The 16,577-nt window shown below is 48.8% G+C and overlaps 2 protein-coding genes and 1 long non-coding RNA gene across 4 annotated transcripts in view; 1 reads left to right on the forward strand and 2 right to left on the reverse strand.

Annotated features, from left to right (window-relative positions):
- SYN1 (synapsin I) overlaps positions 1-16,577 on the forward strand; it is a 239,048-nt gene that overhangs the window by 112,711 nt on the left and 109,760 nt on the right. The window lies entirely within an intron of this gene.
- Positions 459-7,692, reverse strand: LOC143833522 (metalloproteinase inhibitor 1-like). Its single transcript, XM_077329432.1, has 6 exons — positions 7,605-7,692; positions 6,368-6,539; positions 4,994-5,064; positions 3,197-3,314; positions 1,371-1,487; positions 459-694 (listed from the first exon to the last, which is right to left on the reverse strand). The coding sequence occupies exons 2-6, from the start codon at positions 6,501-6,503 to the stop codon at positions 678-680; spliced, it is 459 nt and encodes a 152-aa protein (XP_077185547.1). The 5' UTR covers positions 6,504-6,539; positions 7,605-7,692; the 3' UTR covers positions 459-677.
- Positions 12,342-16,245, reverse strand: LOC143831425 (uncharacterized). Its single transcript, XR_013228876.1, has 3 exons — positions 15,155-16,245; positions 14,210-14,363; positions 12,342-12,636 (listed from the first exon to the last, which is right to left on the reverse strand). It is a non-coding gene; the product is annotated as an uncharacterized LOC143831425 (long non-coding RNA).

Raw genomic sequence — 16,577 nt, forward strand, 5'->3', positions numbered from 1 at the left:
ACAAAAACAAAAGTGCAAGCAGGCCCCACTTTGCAAGACACACTTTTTTGAAAGGGGGAAGGGAGCAACACATGATGGGAGGTTTCCTCCTTTGGACTCAGTGTGGAAAGTATGTTGCGAATTTCAGCCTGGGATATACATGGAATTTCAGCCTAGGAAATAAGGGGAGGAAAGTCCAAATGCAGAAAGGCTAGACTTGACTTGCAGCATCCAAAGGAAATCCAAAGTGAGGCTAAAGCAAGGTATGTCTCCTAATGCGGAAATGGCCAGGGTCTTCAGCCCTTCAGCCAATGTGCTGAAACACAGTCACCACCAATGCTACCCTAGACGGCTGTGGAGGTGGTGGTGGTGGTGGTGGTGGTGATGGCATAATCAGGATTATTCACGCCATTGGTCAGTTTCGGTTTAATTTCTTTGAAAGAACACTTGCCTAATGTTATGGTTGGGGGTCACCACAACACGAGGAACTGGATTAAAAGGCATTAGGAAGGTTGAGAACCCCTGGACTAGACATGCGTTTGCATTGAAAGCTCAGACTAACCAGAATCTGCAGGGAAAACTTTATTTGTTATTAGAGAATCCAGTGTTGTTGACTCATCATGTTTTGCTTTTACTCAAGGAACCATAAGCAGGTACTGAGTTGGTTGTTTGGAATAGGTCTTCATTTAGGAATCTGCTCATCGTGATGGATTACCTGTTTGGGAGACAACAATGGGGATATAAGGACCGGGCGTAGAAAGAAGAGGAGCAAGTTACTACTCCCTCTCTTTCAGGTGTTCCTCCTTTCCCTGTTGACAACCTTGCTGTCTCTTTCTCTGCCCCTAAGCAACCAGCAGCACCCAAGAGAGTTCCCATGTGGCGCCGACAGTCATCCAGCTTCTGAGTTCTGGCCACTTTCCCATTGACCTAACATCAAACTAGATTGAACCCTTCATTGAGAATCATAGAATCATAGAATCCTAGAGTTGGAAGGGGCCATACAGGCCATCTAGTCCAACCCCCTGCTCAACGCAGGATCAGCCCAGAGCATTCTAAAGCATCCAAGAAAAGTGTGTATCCAACCTTTGCTTGAAGACTGCCAGTGAACAAGAAGCATCTCTCCCCACCCCCTTCAGTGCTCCCTGAACATCTCTGCTCTTACAATTCCTGCTAGTTCCTTGTCACACATTGTCTCTTGGTTGAGCCACTTTGGTGTAGTGGTTAGGAGTGCGGACTTCTAATCTGGCATGCCGGGTTTGAATCTGCGATCCCCCACATGCAGCCAGCTCGGTGACCTTGGGCTCGCCACGGCACTGATAAAACTGTTCTGACCGAGCAGTAGAGAAAAGCAGCATATAAGAAACAACACTTCTTCTTGATTAGCCACTAACCTCTGCACTTTCCTCTGAAAGCTCCTCTGAGGCCACTCCTGTCTGCACGAGGGGTCACACGCCATCTCCTAATGTAGCTGCAGGGTGACGTAGTGAGCTTTTTACCCTCTTGCGTCACTGTTTGACATAAAAGGCAGAGAAAGAAAAGTTAATGCGGGGAGGTGGGAAATGCAGTGGCTGATTCACTGTGGTTTGTCGCCTGTGGGAGTCAGGTGACATGACCAGACTTTCTCATCAGAAGTAGAGATCTTTATAAAAATCAAACCAATACAAAAATCAATCCAGTCAACCCCAATTCTGTGGCTGCATTTTGCATTCTGTGTCAGAGTGGATCCGCTACCAGTGATGATGGTGGTACTTTCTCCTTGAGGTGTTTGTTCGTTCTTGTTTGAATATATGAAGGTGCCTTGTACCCATTCAAATTCTGGGTCCTTCGAGGACAGGCTTTCTCAACCAGGGTTTCGTGAAGGCCCTGAAAGGGTTTCCTGAATGGGTGCGAGTTTGTTGACCTGCCCACCCACCCCACCACAATGACCAATCGTGCTAGTCTGGTGTGGTAGTTAGGAGTGCGGACATCTAATCTGACATGCCGGGTTCGATTCTGCACTTCCCCACATGCAACCAACTGGGTGACCTTGGGCTCGCCACGGCACTGATAAAACTGTTCTGACCGAGCAGGAATATCAGGGCTCTCTCAGCCTCACCAACCTCACAGGGTGTCTGTCGTGGGGAGAGGAAAGGGAAGGGGATTGTAAACTGCTTTGAGACTCCTTCGGGTAGAGAAAAGGGGCAACTCTCCTTCTAAAGTAATATCAGGGCTCTGAAAAAGCAGCATATGAGAACCAACTCTGAACCAACTTTGATTCTGTGATTTTAGAGGGCTGGACTAGATGACTAGATGACCCAGGAGGTCCCTTCCAAATCTATGATTCTATGATTCTTTGATTCTGTGATTCTAGAGGGCTGGACTAGATGACCCAGGAGGTCCCTTCCAACTCTATGATTCTATGATTCTTTGATTCTGTGATTCTAGAGGGCTGGACTAGATGACCCAGGAGGTCCCTTCCAACTCTATGATTCTATGATTCTTTGTTTCTGTGATTCTAGAGGGTTGGACTAGATGACCCAGGAGGTCCCTTCCAACTCTATGATTCTATGATTCTTTGTTTCTGTGGTTCTAGAGGGCTGGACTAGATGACCCAGGAGGTCCCTTTCAACTCTATGATTCTTTGATTCTGTGATTCTAGAGGGCTGGACTAGATGATGAGATGACCCAGGAGGTCCCTTCCAACTCTATGATTCTCTGATTCTGTGATTCTAGAGGGCTGGACTAGATGACCCAGGAGTTCCCTTTCAACTCTATGATTCTTTGATTCTTTGATTCTGTGATTCTAGAGGGCTGGACTAGATGATGAGATGACCCAGGAGGTCCCTTCCAACTCTATGATTCTGTGATTCTAGAGGGCTGGACTAGATGACTAGATGACTCAGGAGGTATCCAACTGTATAGAATCCAACTGTATAGAATCCATAGAATCCAACTGTATGATTCTATGATTGTTTTAGTGAGAACTGGAAACTGCTTCTTCCTGAAATTGATTCATTTCAGAGACAGTCTTGGAGGAAGTGGCTGCCTTGGAGATGGCCAGCTAACCTCTGAATTGGGTTTTATTTTCAGATAAAGCAGATATATCCAGCCTTCTCCCCTTTGGACCTTGACTGGTTCTGAGCTGTTGGTTGCATCTGTTGGGCAGAAGGAAGCTAGCAGAGGTCGTACGAGGCAGAAGTGCCTCAAATACTTTCTGACGGTTGGTGGCAATGCATACCTGGAAAGACATATTCATCTTTGTTGAAAGGGGTGGGGTGTGCATATACACAGGGGCTGGCCTTTTTTTCTGTTCCGAGTTGCGTAGCGCTTTTCAGTGTCTCTGGACCCTTCAGCACCTGGAGAGAGAGAGAGAGAGAGAGAGAGAGAGAGAGAGAGTGTCCTTCAGTGATTAGGACGAGGGCAGTGGGTCAGGAGTTTTTGTTCTGATCAAACTTCTAAACTGAAGCCAGTATTCCCAATTCTCTCTGTGTAATTCAACATGGCTGATTGAATTATGATCTCAGTTTTCACCCATAACGCCACCTTATACTGAGTCAGCCCATTGGTCTAACAAGGTCAATATTGTCTGCGTTGACCGGCTGTCAAGCAGAGTTATTTTACATCACCGACTGCTTGATCAACTCAAATGTATTGTGTTGCTACGGAGCGAAGATACACCCCGGTCCTTTTTACCTGGAGATGCCAGGGAACCTTCTGCATGGAAAGCAGAGGCACTTCCACGTAGCCATGGTCTTTCTTTCTTTGAAGCTTGGCTGCACAAGTCTTAAATCTCAGCCTCATATTTAAAGGATTGGGGAATAGTAATGTACATCAGAGGACGGTATCGAAGATAAATAAAATCAATTGACCTATTGTGTGTGCTTTAGGAATACTACATATTGACTGAATTGCTTTTTGTGGAGCAGGAATGGCGAGGTGCCAGGTGAGAGCTTGCTGTCTTTGAGATTTTCGTCCTGTCTCGGTATTGGCTTTTAAAGCCAGGGATGGAATGTTCCCCTACTCCCCTCCCTCATCAGCTGTGCCATTCATGATCATAATGTGATGGTAAAGGTCATCATTAAAACACCCCCAAGAGAGCCTTACGCTCTAGCAATTCCGACTTCCTGCTGATCGCTGGCCCCAGGGAAGCTCACTTGGCCTCCATCCTGGCCCCCACCTGGTGGAACGAGCTCCCAGAGGAGATCAGGGCCCTGACGGAACTTGGACAGTTCCTCAGGGCCTGCAAAAGGGAGCTCCTCCGCCAGGCATTTGGTTGAGGTCAACCTGAACCACCACTTCCCAAGGGCCTGCCCCCTGAGCCTCCCTCCCATGGCACCCACTGCAGTTCCGCCCAACCCACTGGGCTATCAGTACGAGTCACTTTAATGTTTTATTTTTCTACGGTTCCATGTTGCTTGTCGTTTCACTTCCTTCATCATTGTTAATATAAGTTATCTGTACTGTTTCAGTGCTTGCACTCAAAAGCTCACACCCTGAATAAATCTTTGTCGGCCTTAAAGGTGCTACTGGACTCTGATTTTATTGTTTCTGTTCTGTTCCGTGTGAACCGCCCTGAGCCTTTGGGGAGGGCGGGATACAACTATAATAAATACATAAATAAAATTAATAAAATGCCTGCCTTTGGGGTTGTGGCAAAGTCTTAGGTTCAAAACGCAGAATGAAATAGCCACAAGTCAGGAGATGGGTTCCCAGCCTGACATGGTGACATGTTCTAGCAGGGACTCACCTTTCTAAATCTCTTTTTCTCCCTGCAAATGAGGTGTGGCTGGGATGGCCTTTGGGCTTCTCTCCTGCAGCAGTTTTGCCTTCTGAAATAGGGCTGGGGGGGACTCTTGGGGTGAGCATGTGGTGTTAGAGGAGCAGGAAACAGGGCCCTCTCTGGGGCCATTTTCAGCAATGGAAACGCAATGACCACGCAATGACCATAAGAAGAGGTGGAAACTGTGTCCTGACTGACATATTTTGTATTGTGAATTTTGGCTCCCAGTCTTACGCTGGAGAAGGAAATGCTTACCAATGTGACTTCGATATTATAGAGTGTCTTGTCTTTGGGGTTAGCGTAACCAAGAACTCGGGCCTTCACCACTGCAAGAAGAAAATGCTGATTCATTGGTTGTACTGTAGATACCCACTCTTGAGAAAAACTTTGCTCATGGGGTTTATTGAAACAGTTAATACCCTCTTGGTTTCAACCGAGTAAAGGAGACGATAAAACAAAGAATTTTGGATAGCCACCGCCAACAAGAATTCAATAAAGTAAAAAATCGCCTTTCCCCAATGACTCCCCTTAATAATCTGAGGCCATTACTTTATTTATCTAATCCAGTTATCCCAGACTATAGGTGATTGTTTAAACTCCTACAATATAATATGCTTCCAGGTGCTTATAGGGAAGGCTTATTCAAAAAATACATATCTATAATCTTTTATGCATCTGCCAGGATGGGAGCATTGAAGAAGAAGAAGAGTTGGTTCTTATATGCCACTTTTCTCTGCCTGAAGGAGTCTCAAAGCGGCTTACAGCTTCCTTCCCTTTCCTCTCCCCACAACAGACACCCTGTGAGGGAGGGGAGGCTGAGAGAGCCCTAAGATTACTGAAGGTTGGTTCTTAGATGCCACTTTTCTCTCCCCAAAGGAGTCTCAAAGCAGCTTACAATCTCCTTCCCTTTCCTCTCCCCACAACAGACACCCTGTGAGGGAGGGGAGGCTGAGAGAGCCCTGAGAGAACTGCTCGGTCAGAACAGTTTTCTCAGTGCTGTGGCGAGCCCAAGGTCACCCAGCTGGTTGCATGTGGGGGAGCGCAGAATCGAACCTGGCATGCCAGATTAGAAGTCCGCACTCCTAACCACTACACCAAACTATCTATCTATCTTATCTATCTATCTATCTATCTATCTATCTATCTATCTATCTATCTATCTATCTATCTATCTATCTATCTATCTATCTATCTATCTATCTATCTATCTATCTATCTATCTATCTATCTATCTATCTATCTATCTATCTATCTATCTATCTATCTATCTATCTATCTATCTATCTATCTAAAATCGTCACAAAGAGCTGAAAATTATGAAGGCTCACAGATATCAGCTCATATTTCTTATAGCCTGTTTCTCTATATATCCTGTCTGTAGTGCAGTCCCTAAAATGACAAATGCTTTAGATCAGGGGTAGTCAAACTGCGGCCCTCCAGATGTCCGTGGACTACAATTCTCAGGAGCCCCTGCCAGCATTCGCATATATGTGTGTGCATACATGTTTTTTGGCAGCATACATCTTTTAGATAGCACCAGGGTCCAGAGAGAGAATGAAGGCACATGGAGGGGGTGGGGTGACAAGAGATGGCACAGATGACAATTCCTTGGTGTTGGCAGCCACTTACAAGATGGTGAGGAGCAGTATGCATCCTCTGCGGTAGTAGTATTGCAATTGCAGGCTGCAGTGAGATCCGTCAGCAAAGCGAGGAGAAGAAAGCTGGCCGCCAGCCATTTACACAGCTTAGCCGACTCCATTTTCATTAGTGAGATCGAGGGGGAAAGGGTGTCTGGAGGGACCTGGAGGACAGAGACGCAGAGTCATATCAGGGACAGGAGGTGCTAAAGGCAAGGAGTGAAAACTGAGGGAAAGAGATATTCTTTTTGTTTTGTTTAAGAAGTCGGTATTGCGTACCGTAGAATTTTCTTGGCAAGAAAGACGGGGCGTGTTGCCAGGTCCTTCCCCGTGGCCTGCGGGCTGTGACAGATTAACCAGCAAGATAGTTTTAGAGAGGAGCAAACCAACTATGTCATTAGAAGGCGAGATATTACGGCTAAAGCTCACTTATTTATTTGTTTATCGGACACAGCATGGGATCAAATGAACTAGAAAAACCATTAATGCTCGGCATGGTCAGCGGCAGAAGGAAACGTGGTCGCCAAAGCATCCGCTGGCTCGACACGACCAAAGCCGACACAGGGATGACCATGAACCAACTAAAAGAAGCTGTCATTGACAGAGTGGAATCAGAGTGGTGGAGACTTTCCTATAGAATCACCGAGGGTCGGACACGACTGAACAGATAACGACAACAAATTGCGTACCAACACAATACGCATTCTTAAATAAACAAACAAAAAATGCCCCAGGCAGTGAAGGTGGGGAGGAGCTGGGCCAGGACAGCCCTGGCCAGACTTAGGCCTTGTTGCCGCCCGGGGTAGAAAAGGGGATATAGAATTATCCGTGTCCCCTTGTTGTGGGGCAAATGAGACCCTGAGTCAGCCCAGGCCTGGAACATCCCCAATGTCATGTGGAACCCGGAAATTGCCCTGCTACCAGACAAGCAGTGAGTCAGGCCAATTTCTGGGTGCAGGAAAGGTCTGGCTGAAAGCTCAGCACTAAAACTGAGTCAAGCGGGTCGCCGTGTTGCTCTGTAGCACCTTGAAGACCAACAAAGATTTATTCAAGGCGTGAGCTTTCGAGTGCAGGCACGCGAATAAATCTTTGAATAAATCTTTGTTGGTCTTAAAGGTGCCACTGTGCTCCGATTTTGCTGTGCCACTAAAGCTGAGCACAGTCTCTTTCTTCCAGTGAGGACTGAGTCAGGTATTAGCCCAGAAGAAGAACAGAGGGGTTTTTCTCACCTTGTTCACTGCTGCCCTCTAGACGTCTTCTGTGTTCTCTTGGTGACTCCTTCCAACCCCGACTGAAGCTTCCGGTGCAGCAGGCTGGTATATAAACCTCCCCACATTTCCTGCTTGGCTTTCCAAGTTTCCCGTTGCTTCCAAATGGACTGTGGTCAGAGGCAGTTAAGCCCAGAGAGGCATGATGGATCCAGCTTTATCAAGGAAGTGAGAAAATGTGTTTGAACATTTCCTGCTTTGGAGGGGCCATACAGGCCATCTAGTCCAACCCCCTGCTCAACGCAGGATCAGTCCTAAGCATCCAAGAAAAGTGTGCATCCAACCTTTGCTTGAAGACTGCCAGTGAGGGGGAGCTCACCACCTCCTTAGGCAGCCTATTCCACTGCTGAACTACTCTGACTGTGAAAAAAACATTCCTGATATCTAGCCTATATCGTTGTACTTGAAGTTTAAACCCATTACTGCGTGTCCTCTCCTCTGCAGCCAAAGGAAACAGCCTCCTGCCCTCCTCCAAGTGACAAGTGAAGCAGCCAAGTAGCAAAGGGCTCCACGTGGGATTGCTGTGCCCCTGTTCACCCTCTGTGGTTCCGTCCAGTCTGGCACCGCCGCAGACAGCTTCCGGAACTCCCGGGCGTACTCACCTACCGTCTTTGACCCTTGCTTGAGCGCCTTGAGGTCTTTCTCAGCCGTCTCTTTCTCGAACGGTTCCACGTACATCAGGCGCATGGTTCTGATGAAGTGATTGTAGTTACGAACCGCTCTTGGGTTGTAGCGGTAAGGATCCATAAACCACTTAGCCGCTTCTCCCTCCAAGCATTCCCCCACGAACCTGATGCGCTCCGCATCGTCTTGGAACGTGAAACCCATGTCCATCATATAGGCTTGCAGGTGAACCAGGAATCCCGGGAAAGCCGACGAGTCTCCTGACAAACGAGCCTTGAATTTGTACGTGCTTCGCATTTCTACTCCACAGAGATGCGGGGGCAAACGGCCAGGGCACCAATCCCCAAGCGCCCTCGCTCCTCTGGGATGCGGACGCACCCCGCGCCCTACGCCCGCAGCTGCACCGGCAGCCGCCGCCACTCCCGCGGCACCCGCCGCCGCGGCTCCACCGGCACCCGCCGCCACCGCTCGCGCTGCTCCAGCTCCGTCAGCTCCCGCTGCGACCTCTCCTCGAGCCCCCGCCTGGGGCTCTTCCCTCCGGGCAGCTGCAGCGCCCTCCAAGTCGCCGTAGTCTTCCCCCTCGTCCGAGAGGTGCGCGGCCGCTTCCGCTGCCGCCAGCGCCGCGATTTCGGCTTCGGCCCCGGCGCCTTCCGCCGCCGCCATACGTTCTCGCAGAGTCGGGAGTCCCGCTGACCGCCGACCGCTCGACCCTCGGGGCTCCGCCTGCATCTCTCGCAAGAGGCGTCGCGCTTCGTGCTGTGATTCCGGTGCCAATTCTCCTGAATTCCGGCTGATCCTCTGCTGCAGCTCCTGCACCTCCAGGGTCGCCGCCATTCCACGGTCTGGGACCCCCGCGGGCAGTTGGTCTGGCCACAGCTCATCCCCGGTCAGGCGGTCGTATTTCGACAGCCGCCTGCGTTCGGTGATGTGCCTCTCCAGGAATTCGGAATGCCCCGAGGTTGCTTCACCCAAGGCTCTGGTCATCCCCGAGCCAAACGAGCCCGATGCGCCCAGTTCTTCTTGGGTGTAATCCCCGTACAGGTCCTCATCCTGCTCACCATAGTTGTTGCCTTCGTCCTGCATTTTGGCAGGCGAAAGGTGTTGCGAGATTTGACTTAATGTCAAGTGTTGCAAGAACTCACAACAAGCTTCTTGATGAAAGAAAGCGTTTATTGAGAAATTACTTCATACACCTAAGCTAAGAAAGTCAAATCTGCCTGAGGACAGATTTGCCTCCCCTTATCAATACATTTCTCCCGCCCAAAACTTGAAAGTTCCCATGGGGGGGGGGGGGAAGGAGGCACCAGGTGCCATAAACCATAGTGTTACAACTCACACGTCCTTGGTCGTCTCTGGACAAGATAAGATCAAAATCACACGATGTCATAGTTCCATTGTATACGGCACTGGTCAGACCACACCTGGAGTACTGTGTGTAGTTCTGGAGGCCTCACTTCAAGAAGGACGTAGATAAAATTGAAAGGGTACAGAGGAGAGTGACGAAGATGATCTGGGGCCAAGGGACCAAGCCCTATGAAGATAGGTTGAGGGACTTGGGAATGTTCAACCTGGAGAAAAGGAGGTTGAGAGGGGACATGATAGCCCTCTTTAAGTATTTGAAAGGTTGTCACTTGAAGGAGGGCAGGATGCTGTTTCCGTTGGCTGCAGAGGAGAGGACACGCAGTAATGGGTTTAAACTACAAGTACAACAATATAGGCTTGATATCAGGAAAAAAATTTTCACAGTCAGTGGAATAGGCTGCCTAAGGAGGTGGTGAGCTCCCCCTCACTGGCAGTCTTCAAGCAAAGGTTGGAGACACACTTTTCTTGGATGCTTTAGGATGCTTAGGGCTGATCCTGCGTTGAGCAGGGGGTTGGACTAGATGGCCTGAATGGCCCCTTCCATGATTCTATGATTGGGAATACAGTGGTAGAAGGATCTTAGTTCTGGGCTGTAGTGTTTGGAGACACATCATGCATTGTCCAACAGAGTTACTGTGTGCCTCCGTTTCCTAGTCCCTCCTAACCTAATTTAGACGATCAGTCTTTTACACGATTCCTCAAAACTTGTTTTCATTCTGACTTCTTGCTCCTTATATAGGTGCTATTTTTCTAATTGATTCTTATTGAAACAAACCTTTGTTTAATTTATCCCAAGACATATTATACTTGTTAGATGAACGCTCCTTCCTCCACATTTTTCTAAAACGTCTATTTGACTTCTCGACGTCTTATGTTTCACAAGTATGGACCATTTGTACATTTTGATTAGCGTTTATTTTAAAATCATCTTCTGCTTTCGCTTCATTTATCAGAAACTGTTTCCACTTTATTTCTTCCTTAACATTTATAATAAGAGACAGCCAGGGATTATAGCTACATACCTACATTCTAAGGAGCCTCTTGTGGCGCACAGTGATAAGCAGCAGAAATGCTGTCTGAAGCGATGTCTATGAGGTTGGGAGTTCGATCCCAGCAGCCGGCTCAAAGTTGACTCAGCCTTCCATCCTTCCGAGGTCGGTAAAATGAGTACCCAGATTGCTGCTGGGGGGTAAATCGGTAATGACTGGGGAAGGAAAGGCAAAACCACCCTGTATTGAGTCTGCCAAGAAAATGCTAGAGGGCGTCACCCCAAGGGTCAGACATGACTCGGTGCTTGCACAGGGGATACCTTTACCTTTTACATTCTAAATTCAATCAAGAGGTTTCCCTGTATGCTGACCTGCCTTTCAGGCTGGCTACAGCTCCCTGTGCTTTTATGGCATGTCTAGCTGGGATTATTTCACATCTCAGGTTTCTGGGGTGCAGTATTTTTCTGTATGACTGGTTTATATCAATACCGTCAAAAAAAGATTTTCACACAAAATCTCAGTTTTGTAACAAGAACATGGCAGGATCTCAGTTTGGTTCTAATTGAGGGGGGGGGAGATCCTAAGTGTGCACAGATCCTAAGAGTTGTTTTGGATACTTTGGTACATTCTCTTTTATTTAGAAGTCGTATTATATAAATACTAGCAAGAAAGCCCATTGAAACCAGGAATGCTATAGGCGCTAGGACCCAGGGGATACTGGCAGGTGCAGATCTCTCTCTCTCTCTCCCGCTCTCTCCCTCAGCAGGAACCATAGGAGGTAATCAGGGCTCCTTTGTAGCAGGGAAGCAAGGGTTGTTTGCAGTTTGGAGCTAGTTTGCAGTAGCAGGGAAGCAAAGGTTGTTTGCAGTTTGGGGCTCATGTGCAGTTTATCTCTCTTTCTCTCTTGCAGCAGGAGACATAGCAGGTAATCAGGGGTCGTTTGCAGTTTGGCAGGCTCTCTGTGTCTATGTGTGTGTCTCTCAGGCATCTGAGAGCAAAGTGGCTAGCCTCCAGGGAAGGAGGGTGGGAGCTGGAGAGGGAGGGCCAATCAAAGCTGGCCGCACCCTGATTGGCTCTATTCCATCTTGGACAGCCAGGACACTCTCCACCCCTGGGGCTGCTCTCCACCCCCAGGGCTGTTTCACAAATATTAAGAGGAACAATGGAAAGGATAATCATTTTCCTGCTTTTATTGGGATGCCCTCTGTATCTAGAGACTTTGGCTCCACTGGCCTCTACTACATCTGTGTTTTCACTAACTAGGTGAAAAAGCTGAGTAACCAAAATATGGCCACATATTAAATGAGCTGGATAAGAAAACGAAACCAGGCAAACTGAAAAAAAAACTGGCCTTGAAGATTTGGTTCATAAGGGTCTTTACCCTTCACCTGATCTGCAAAGATTAAAGCTTCTCTCTCCCTTAGGATCCTAAAATCTTTATCACCGAGATTTTTGAGGGGACGGCATTTGGTCCTCTGTTGTCAGAGGCCACCGTCACTACCAATGCCTCCCTAGATGTCGTATATCAGCAAGCAGGGCCGTGCTGCCTCTAAGAAACATTGCAAAGATGCTATGGCTGCTTGGGACTGGGCAGCACCCAACCATGTGATCTTCCTAGCCATTTGTATCACTGGCTCAGAAAACCCAAGGGCAGGTGCACTGAGCAGGGTCAGGCTCATGCAAGATGAATGGTTTCTCACAGACAGCTTTGTCCATGTAGCTTCAGCTTGAGTTACGCAGCTGGCTTTCACCTTCTTTTCATTTCTTCAGACCCCCCCCCCCACCTAATTCTTCCCATGAGTTGTAGTTTTCTGTATGAAAAAGGGCTACATATTTGCACCGAAAGCTCAGACTACCCAGAATCTGCAGGAGCCACTTTATTCCGCTCTAGAGAAGTCAGTTTTGTTAACTCATCAGAGGCCATGTTTAACTTTTCTCTGAAGGAACCATAAGCAGGTGTAGAGGTGGTTGTTTGGAACAGGTTTATATCCAGTAATCTGCCTGGGGTGATGAAGGACCTGTTTGTGAGAGAACAATGGAGATATAAGGACCAGGCACAGAAGAAAGAGGAACAGTCTACTTCTCTCTCTCTGTCCTGTGTTCCTCCTTTCCCTGTTGACAACCCCTCTCTCTCTGCCCCTGGGCAACCCAGCACCCACGGGAGTTCCTATGTGACTCCTACGGTCATCCATCTTTTGAGTTCTGGCAGCTTTACCTTTGACTTTATCCCACTACTCTGTAAGACAAGCTCCTGTGAAATGTGGATAAAAACAGGGGCATTGCCGGCTTTTCTCCTCTGGTTGGCTGTTCACTCCTGTGCCTCAACTCAGGCCAAGTTGCTCAGGAGAGGACAGTGCTTGAGATGCAATGACGATTCACATTGAAGAGGAGGGGGGTTAAAGTACTCTTTGCCTACGTGTCGGCTTACATAGCAGCACCCGGGTGGGCAGAGCTAGTGTTGCTGCCGCCACCCAGTTCTCGCTCCAGTCAAAATATGATTAGGGCCTTCCTCTTTTTGACACAGCCCCCTCTTCCTGGGCCCTCGGTTACTACCCTGTAGACCAGTGGTTCTCAACCTTCCTAATGCCGCGACCCTTTAATACAGTTCCTAATGTGGTGGTGACCCCCAACTATAAAACGATGCCAGGGTTCTTTCACAGAAATTAAGCCGAAACTGACCCATGGCGTGAAGATCCATTGTTCATGATGGTATATAAATTGTTTTTTTTCCTGCGGGGAAGCAGCACTAGAGCAGGACGCACTGCATGGTGAGCAGGAGCGCCTGGAGAGGCTGGACGCGCAGCTGCAGGAGCTCCGCTGCCGCTGCCTGGAGCCCAAGGACGGCAAGCTGCGCCATCACCTGGAGCACCTGGCGGGAGACTGCGCTGCACTGGAGGCACTGCTGGAGCGGCTGCCGGCCGAGTGTGGGCACCTGCAGGAGGAACGGCCACAGTGGCAGCGCCCCCTCCCCAGCCAAGCTGTTCGCCCTGCCGCGACCCCTGTGAAAGGGACGTTCGACCCCCAAAGTGGTCCCAACCCCCAGGTTGAGAACCACTGCTGTAGACTATCACCTGGGTTCCAGAAGATGCAGCCAGAGAGTCTGCCTGGCTACACACTTATCCCATCCTTGTCTTCCTCCTTCTGTGTAGGGTTGGCCAAGCTGTGCCTCTCCGTACATCCACAGACTACAATTCCCATGAATCCCTATGAGCACGTGTCGGGAGGGGATCGTGGGAATTGTAGTCCATGGACATCTGGACGGCCACATGTCATGCATAAGCTGTAGGCAAGGGCATATATCTTCTAGCTATCCGTCATTTTGTATTTAGGATACGGTTGCCAGCTTCAGGTTGGGGAAATCCTGGAGGTTTGGGGACAGTGTTTGGGGAGGGGAGGGGAGGGGAGGGGAGAGAGCTCAACACGGACGTTCTGCATCTTTCTTCTGGTGGAACGGGTCTCTGCAGTCTGGCGTCTGCGACTGTAGTTGTAGGAGAGCTCCGGCTTTCAAACTGGACTGAACACTTCAGTGAGAACAAGATCCCGAGTCTTCCTCCCCCCTTCAGTGCTCCCCACAAGACCCTGGTTCCTTACAATTCCTGCTAGATCCTCGTCTCCTGGTTGAACACGAAGCGGCATGTATGGTCGAAACCTCCCTCGAAGCCTGCCTTGTCTATAGCAGAGAGAGGATCCCATCTCATATTGAGGCTACAGAGACTGGTAGACAGGCCGTCATAATGTCCTCTCACTGTTTGACATAAAAGGCAGAGAAATAAAAGTTAATATAGGCGGCGGGGTGTGTGCGTGCATGTGTGTAATGGCTGATTCACTGTGGCTCGTCTCCAGTGGGAGTCAGATGACATTACCAGACTTTCTCATCACAAGTAGAGACCTTTGCAAAAATGAATCCAATATCTCCTGCATCAATCCTGCATAGTGCAGGGGGTTGGACTAGATTAACGATCCCCAACCTGTGGGCTGCGGACCACATGTGGTCCATCGACTAATTGGAGGTGGGCCGCGAAGGACGCCTTCTCACCCCCCCCCTGCCCTTTACTTCATCCCCCCCAGCCCTTTACAACACACTTCGGGTGTCATTGTCTCCCATCACTCCCAGATGGGACTATCTCGTTGCAGAGAAACAAGCTCAGGGTTCCCATTGAGTTGTCATTGTCATGAGTTAAAATTTCCATGAAAATAAAATGTCCCTTATGTTCATTGTTGTGGCGTGTCTGTATCTTATTTTGAAGGGATGTTTAAACATTACCATAGTGATCAGAGAGCGTTAGGGCAGTGGTTGAGAGAAGAGGAGTAAACTACACCCCCCCCACTGGGCCTCAGTAAAATTGTCAGGCGTTGAGTGGTCCCCGGTGCTAAAAAGGTTGGGGACCACTGGACTAGATGACCCATGAGGTCCCTTCCAACTCTATGCTTCTATGATTCTACGATTCTATGATCTCTGCCCCGGAAACACCAGTTCTATATTAGGGAAGCAAATGGGTCAGATTTCCAGGCATTTTCTTCATTTGCATAACTTACCAGCTATCCTAAATCTTCGGTGGTTTTCCTTTTGGTTTTCCCAGTCATGAAGAGAGGCAACGTGATGTACGCAGAGGGCCGAAAACTCGTGTCCTAAGGCAGCCTTTGACAAATGTGGTTTGATTTTCAAAGCCCCCATGGGTTCTGTCCTGTTTCCTGGGGCTGATGGCTGAAAGTCTAGTAGGGTGAAACAGCATCCCCAGTGGTGATGGCAGGGCTGCATTTCCCAGATGGCGCTTCTTCCTTGAGATGTTTGAACGTATACAAGCTGCCTTGTACCAACTCAGATCCTGGTTCTTCTAGGGCAGTGGTTCTCAACCTTCCTAATGCCGTGACCCTTTAATGCAACTCCTCATGTTGTGTGACTCCCAACCATAGAATTATGCCAGTGTTCAATTCACAGAAATTAAACAGAAACTGACCCATGGCATGAAGATCCATGGTTCATGATTGTATATAAATTGTTTTCTTCCCGGGGTTTCTCAGGTCAGTTCTGCCTCTTGTCCCGCCAAGCTGTGCCACCACCTGGAGCACCTGGCGGGAGACTGCACTGCGCTGGAGGCACTGCTGGAGCGGCTGGTGGTGGAGCGCAGGTGCCTGCAGGAGGAGCGGCAACAGTGGCAGCGCCTCCTCCCCAGCCAAGCTCCTTGCCCTGCCGGGACCCCTGTGAAAGGATCGTTCGACCCCCAAAGGGGTCCCGACCCCCAGGTTGAGAACCACTGGGGATAGATATAACTTGCTTGAGAAGGGTAGACTATAAATATAATAAAAGTAAAAATAAAATTATAAATGATAAATTTTTTCTTTTAATGGACGTTGAAGAAAAAGAAGAGTTGGTTCTTATATGCTGCTTTTCTCTACCCGAAGGAGTCTCAAAGCGGCTTCCAGTCTCCTTCCCTTTCCTCTCCCCACAACAGACACCCTGTGAGGGAGGGGAGGCAGAGAGAGCCCTGAGATTACTGAAGAAGAAGAAGAGTTGGTTCTTATATGCCACTTTTCCGTACCCGAAGGAGTCTCAAAGTGGCTTACATTTGCCCTCCCTTTCCTCTCCCCACAACAGACACCCTGTGAGGTGGGTGAGGCTGAGAGAGCCCTGATATCACTGCTCGGTCAGAACAGTTTTATCAGTGCCGTGGTGAGCCCAGGGTCGCCCAGCTGGCTGCCTGTGGGGGAGTGCAGAATCGAACCCAGCATGCCAGATTAGAAGTCCACACTCCTAACCACTACACCAAGCTGAGTCCTGCTGCCTCCAATTGCTTCCTTTCAGAGCCTGTGCAGGGGGACGCAGCCACCCTGGAAAGGCTCAGGTGAGTTGGGTTTTCTCTTCAAATAAAGAAGATTACTGAACTGCATAATCTGTATGTCATAACCTGGTGATGGTCACATAATAATCAGAAGGAGGCTGGGAGAACACGTTAAACTC

Source organism: Paroedura picta, chromosome 3 (assembly GCF_049243985.1).
Source record: "Paroedura picta isolate Pp20150507F chromosome 3, Ppicta_v3.0, whole genome shotgun sequence".
Classification (NCBI taxonomy): Eukaryota; Metazoa; Chordata; class Lepidosauria; order Squamata; family Gekkonidae; genus Paroedura; species Paroedura picta.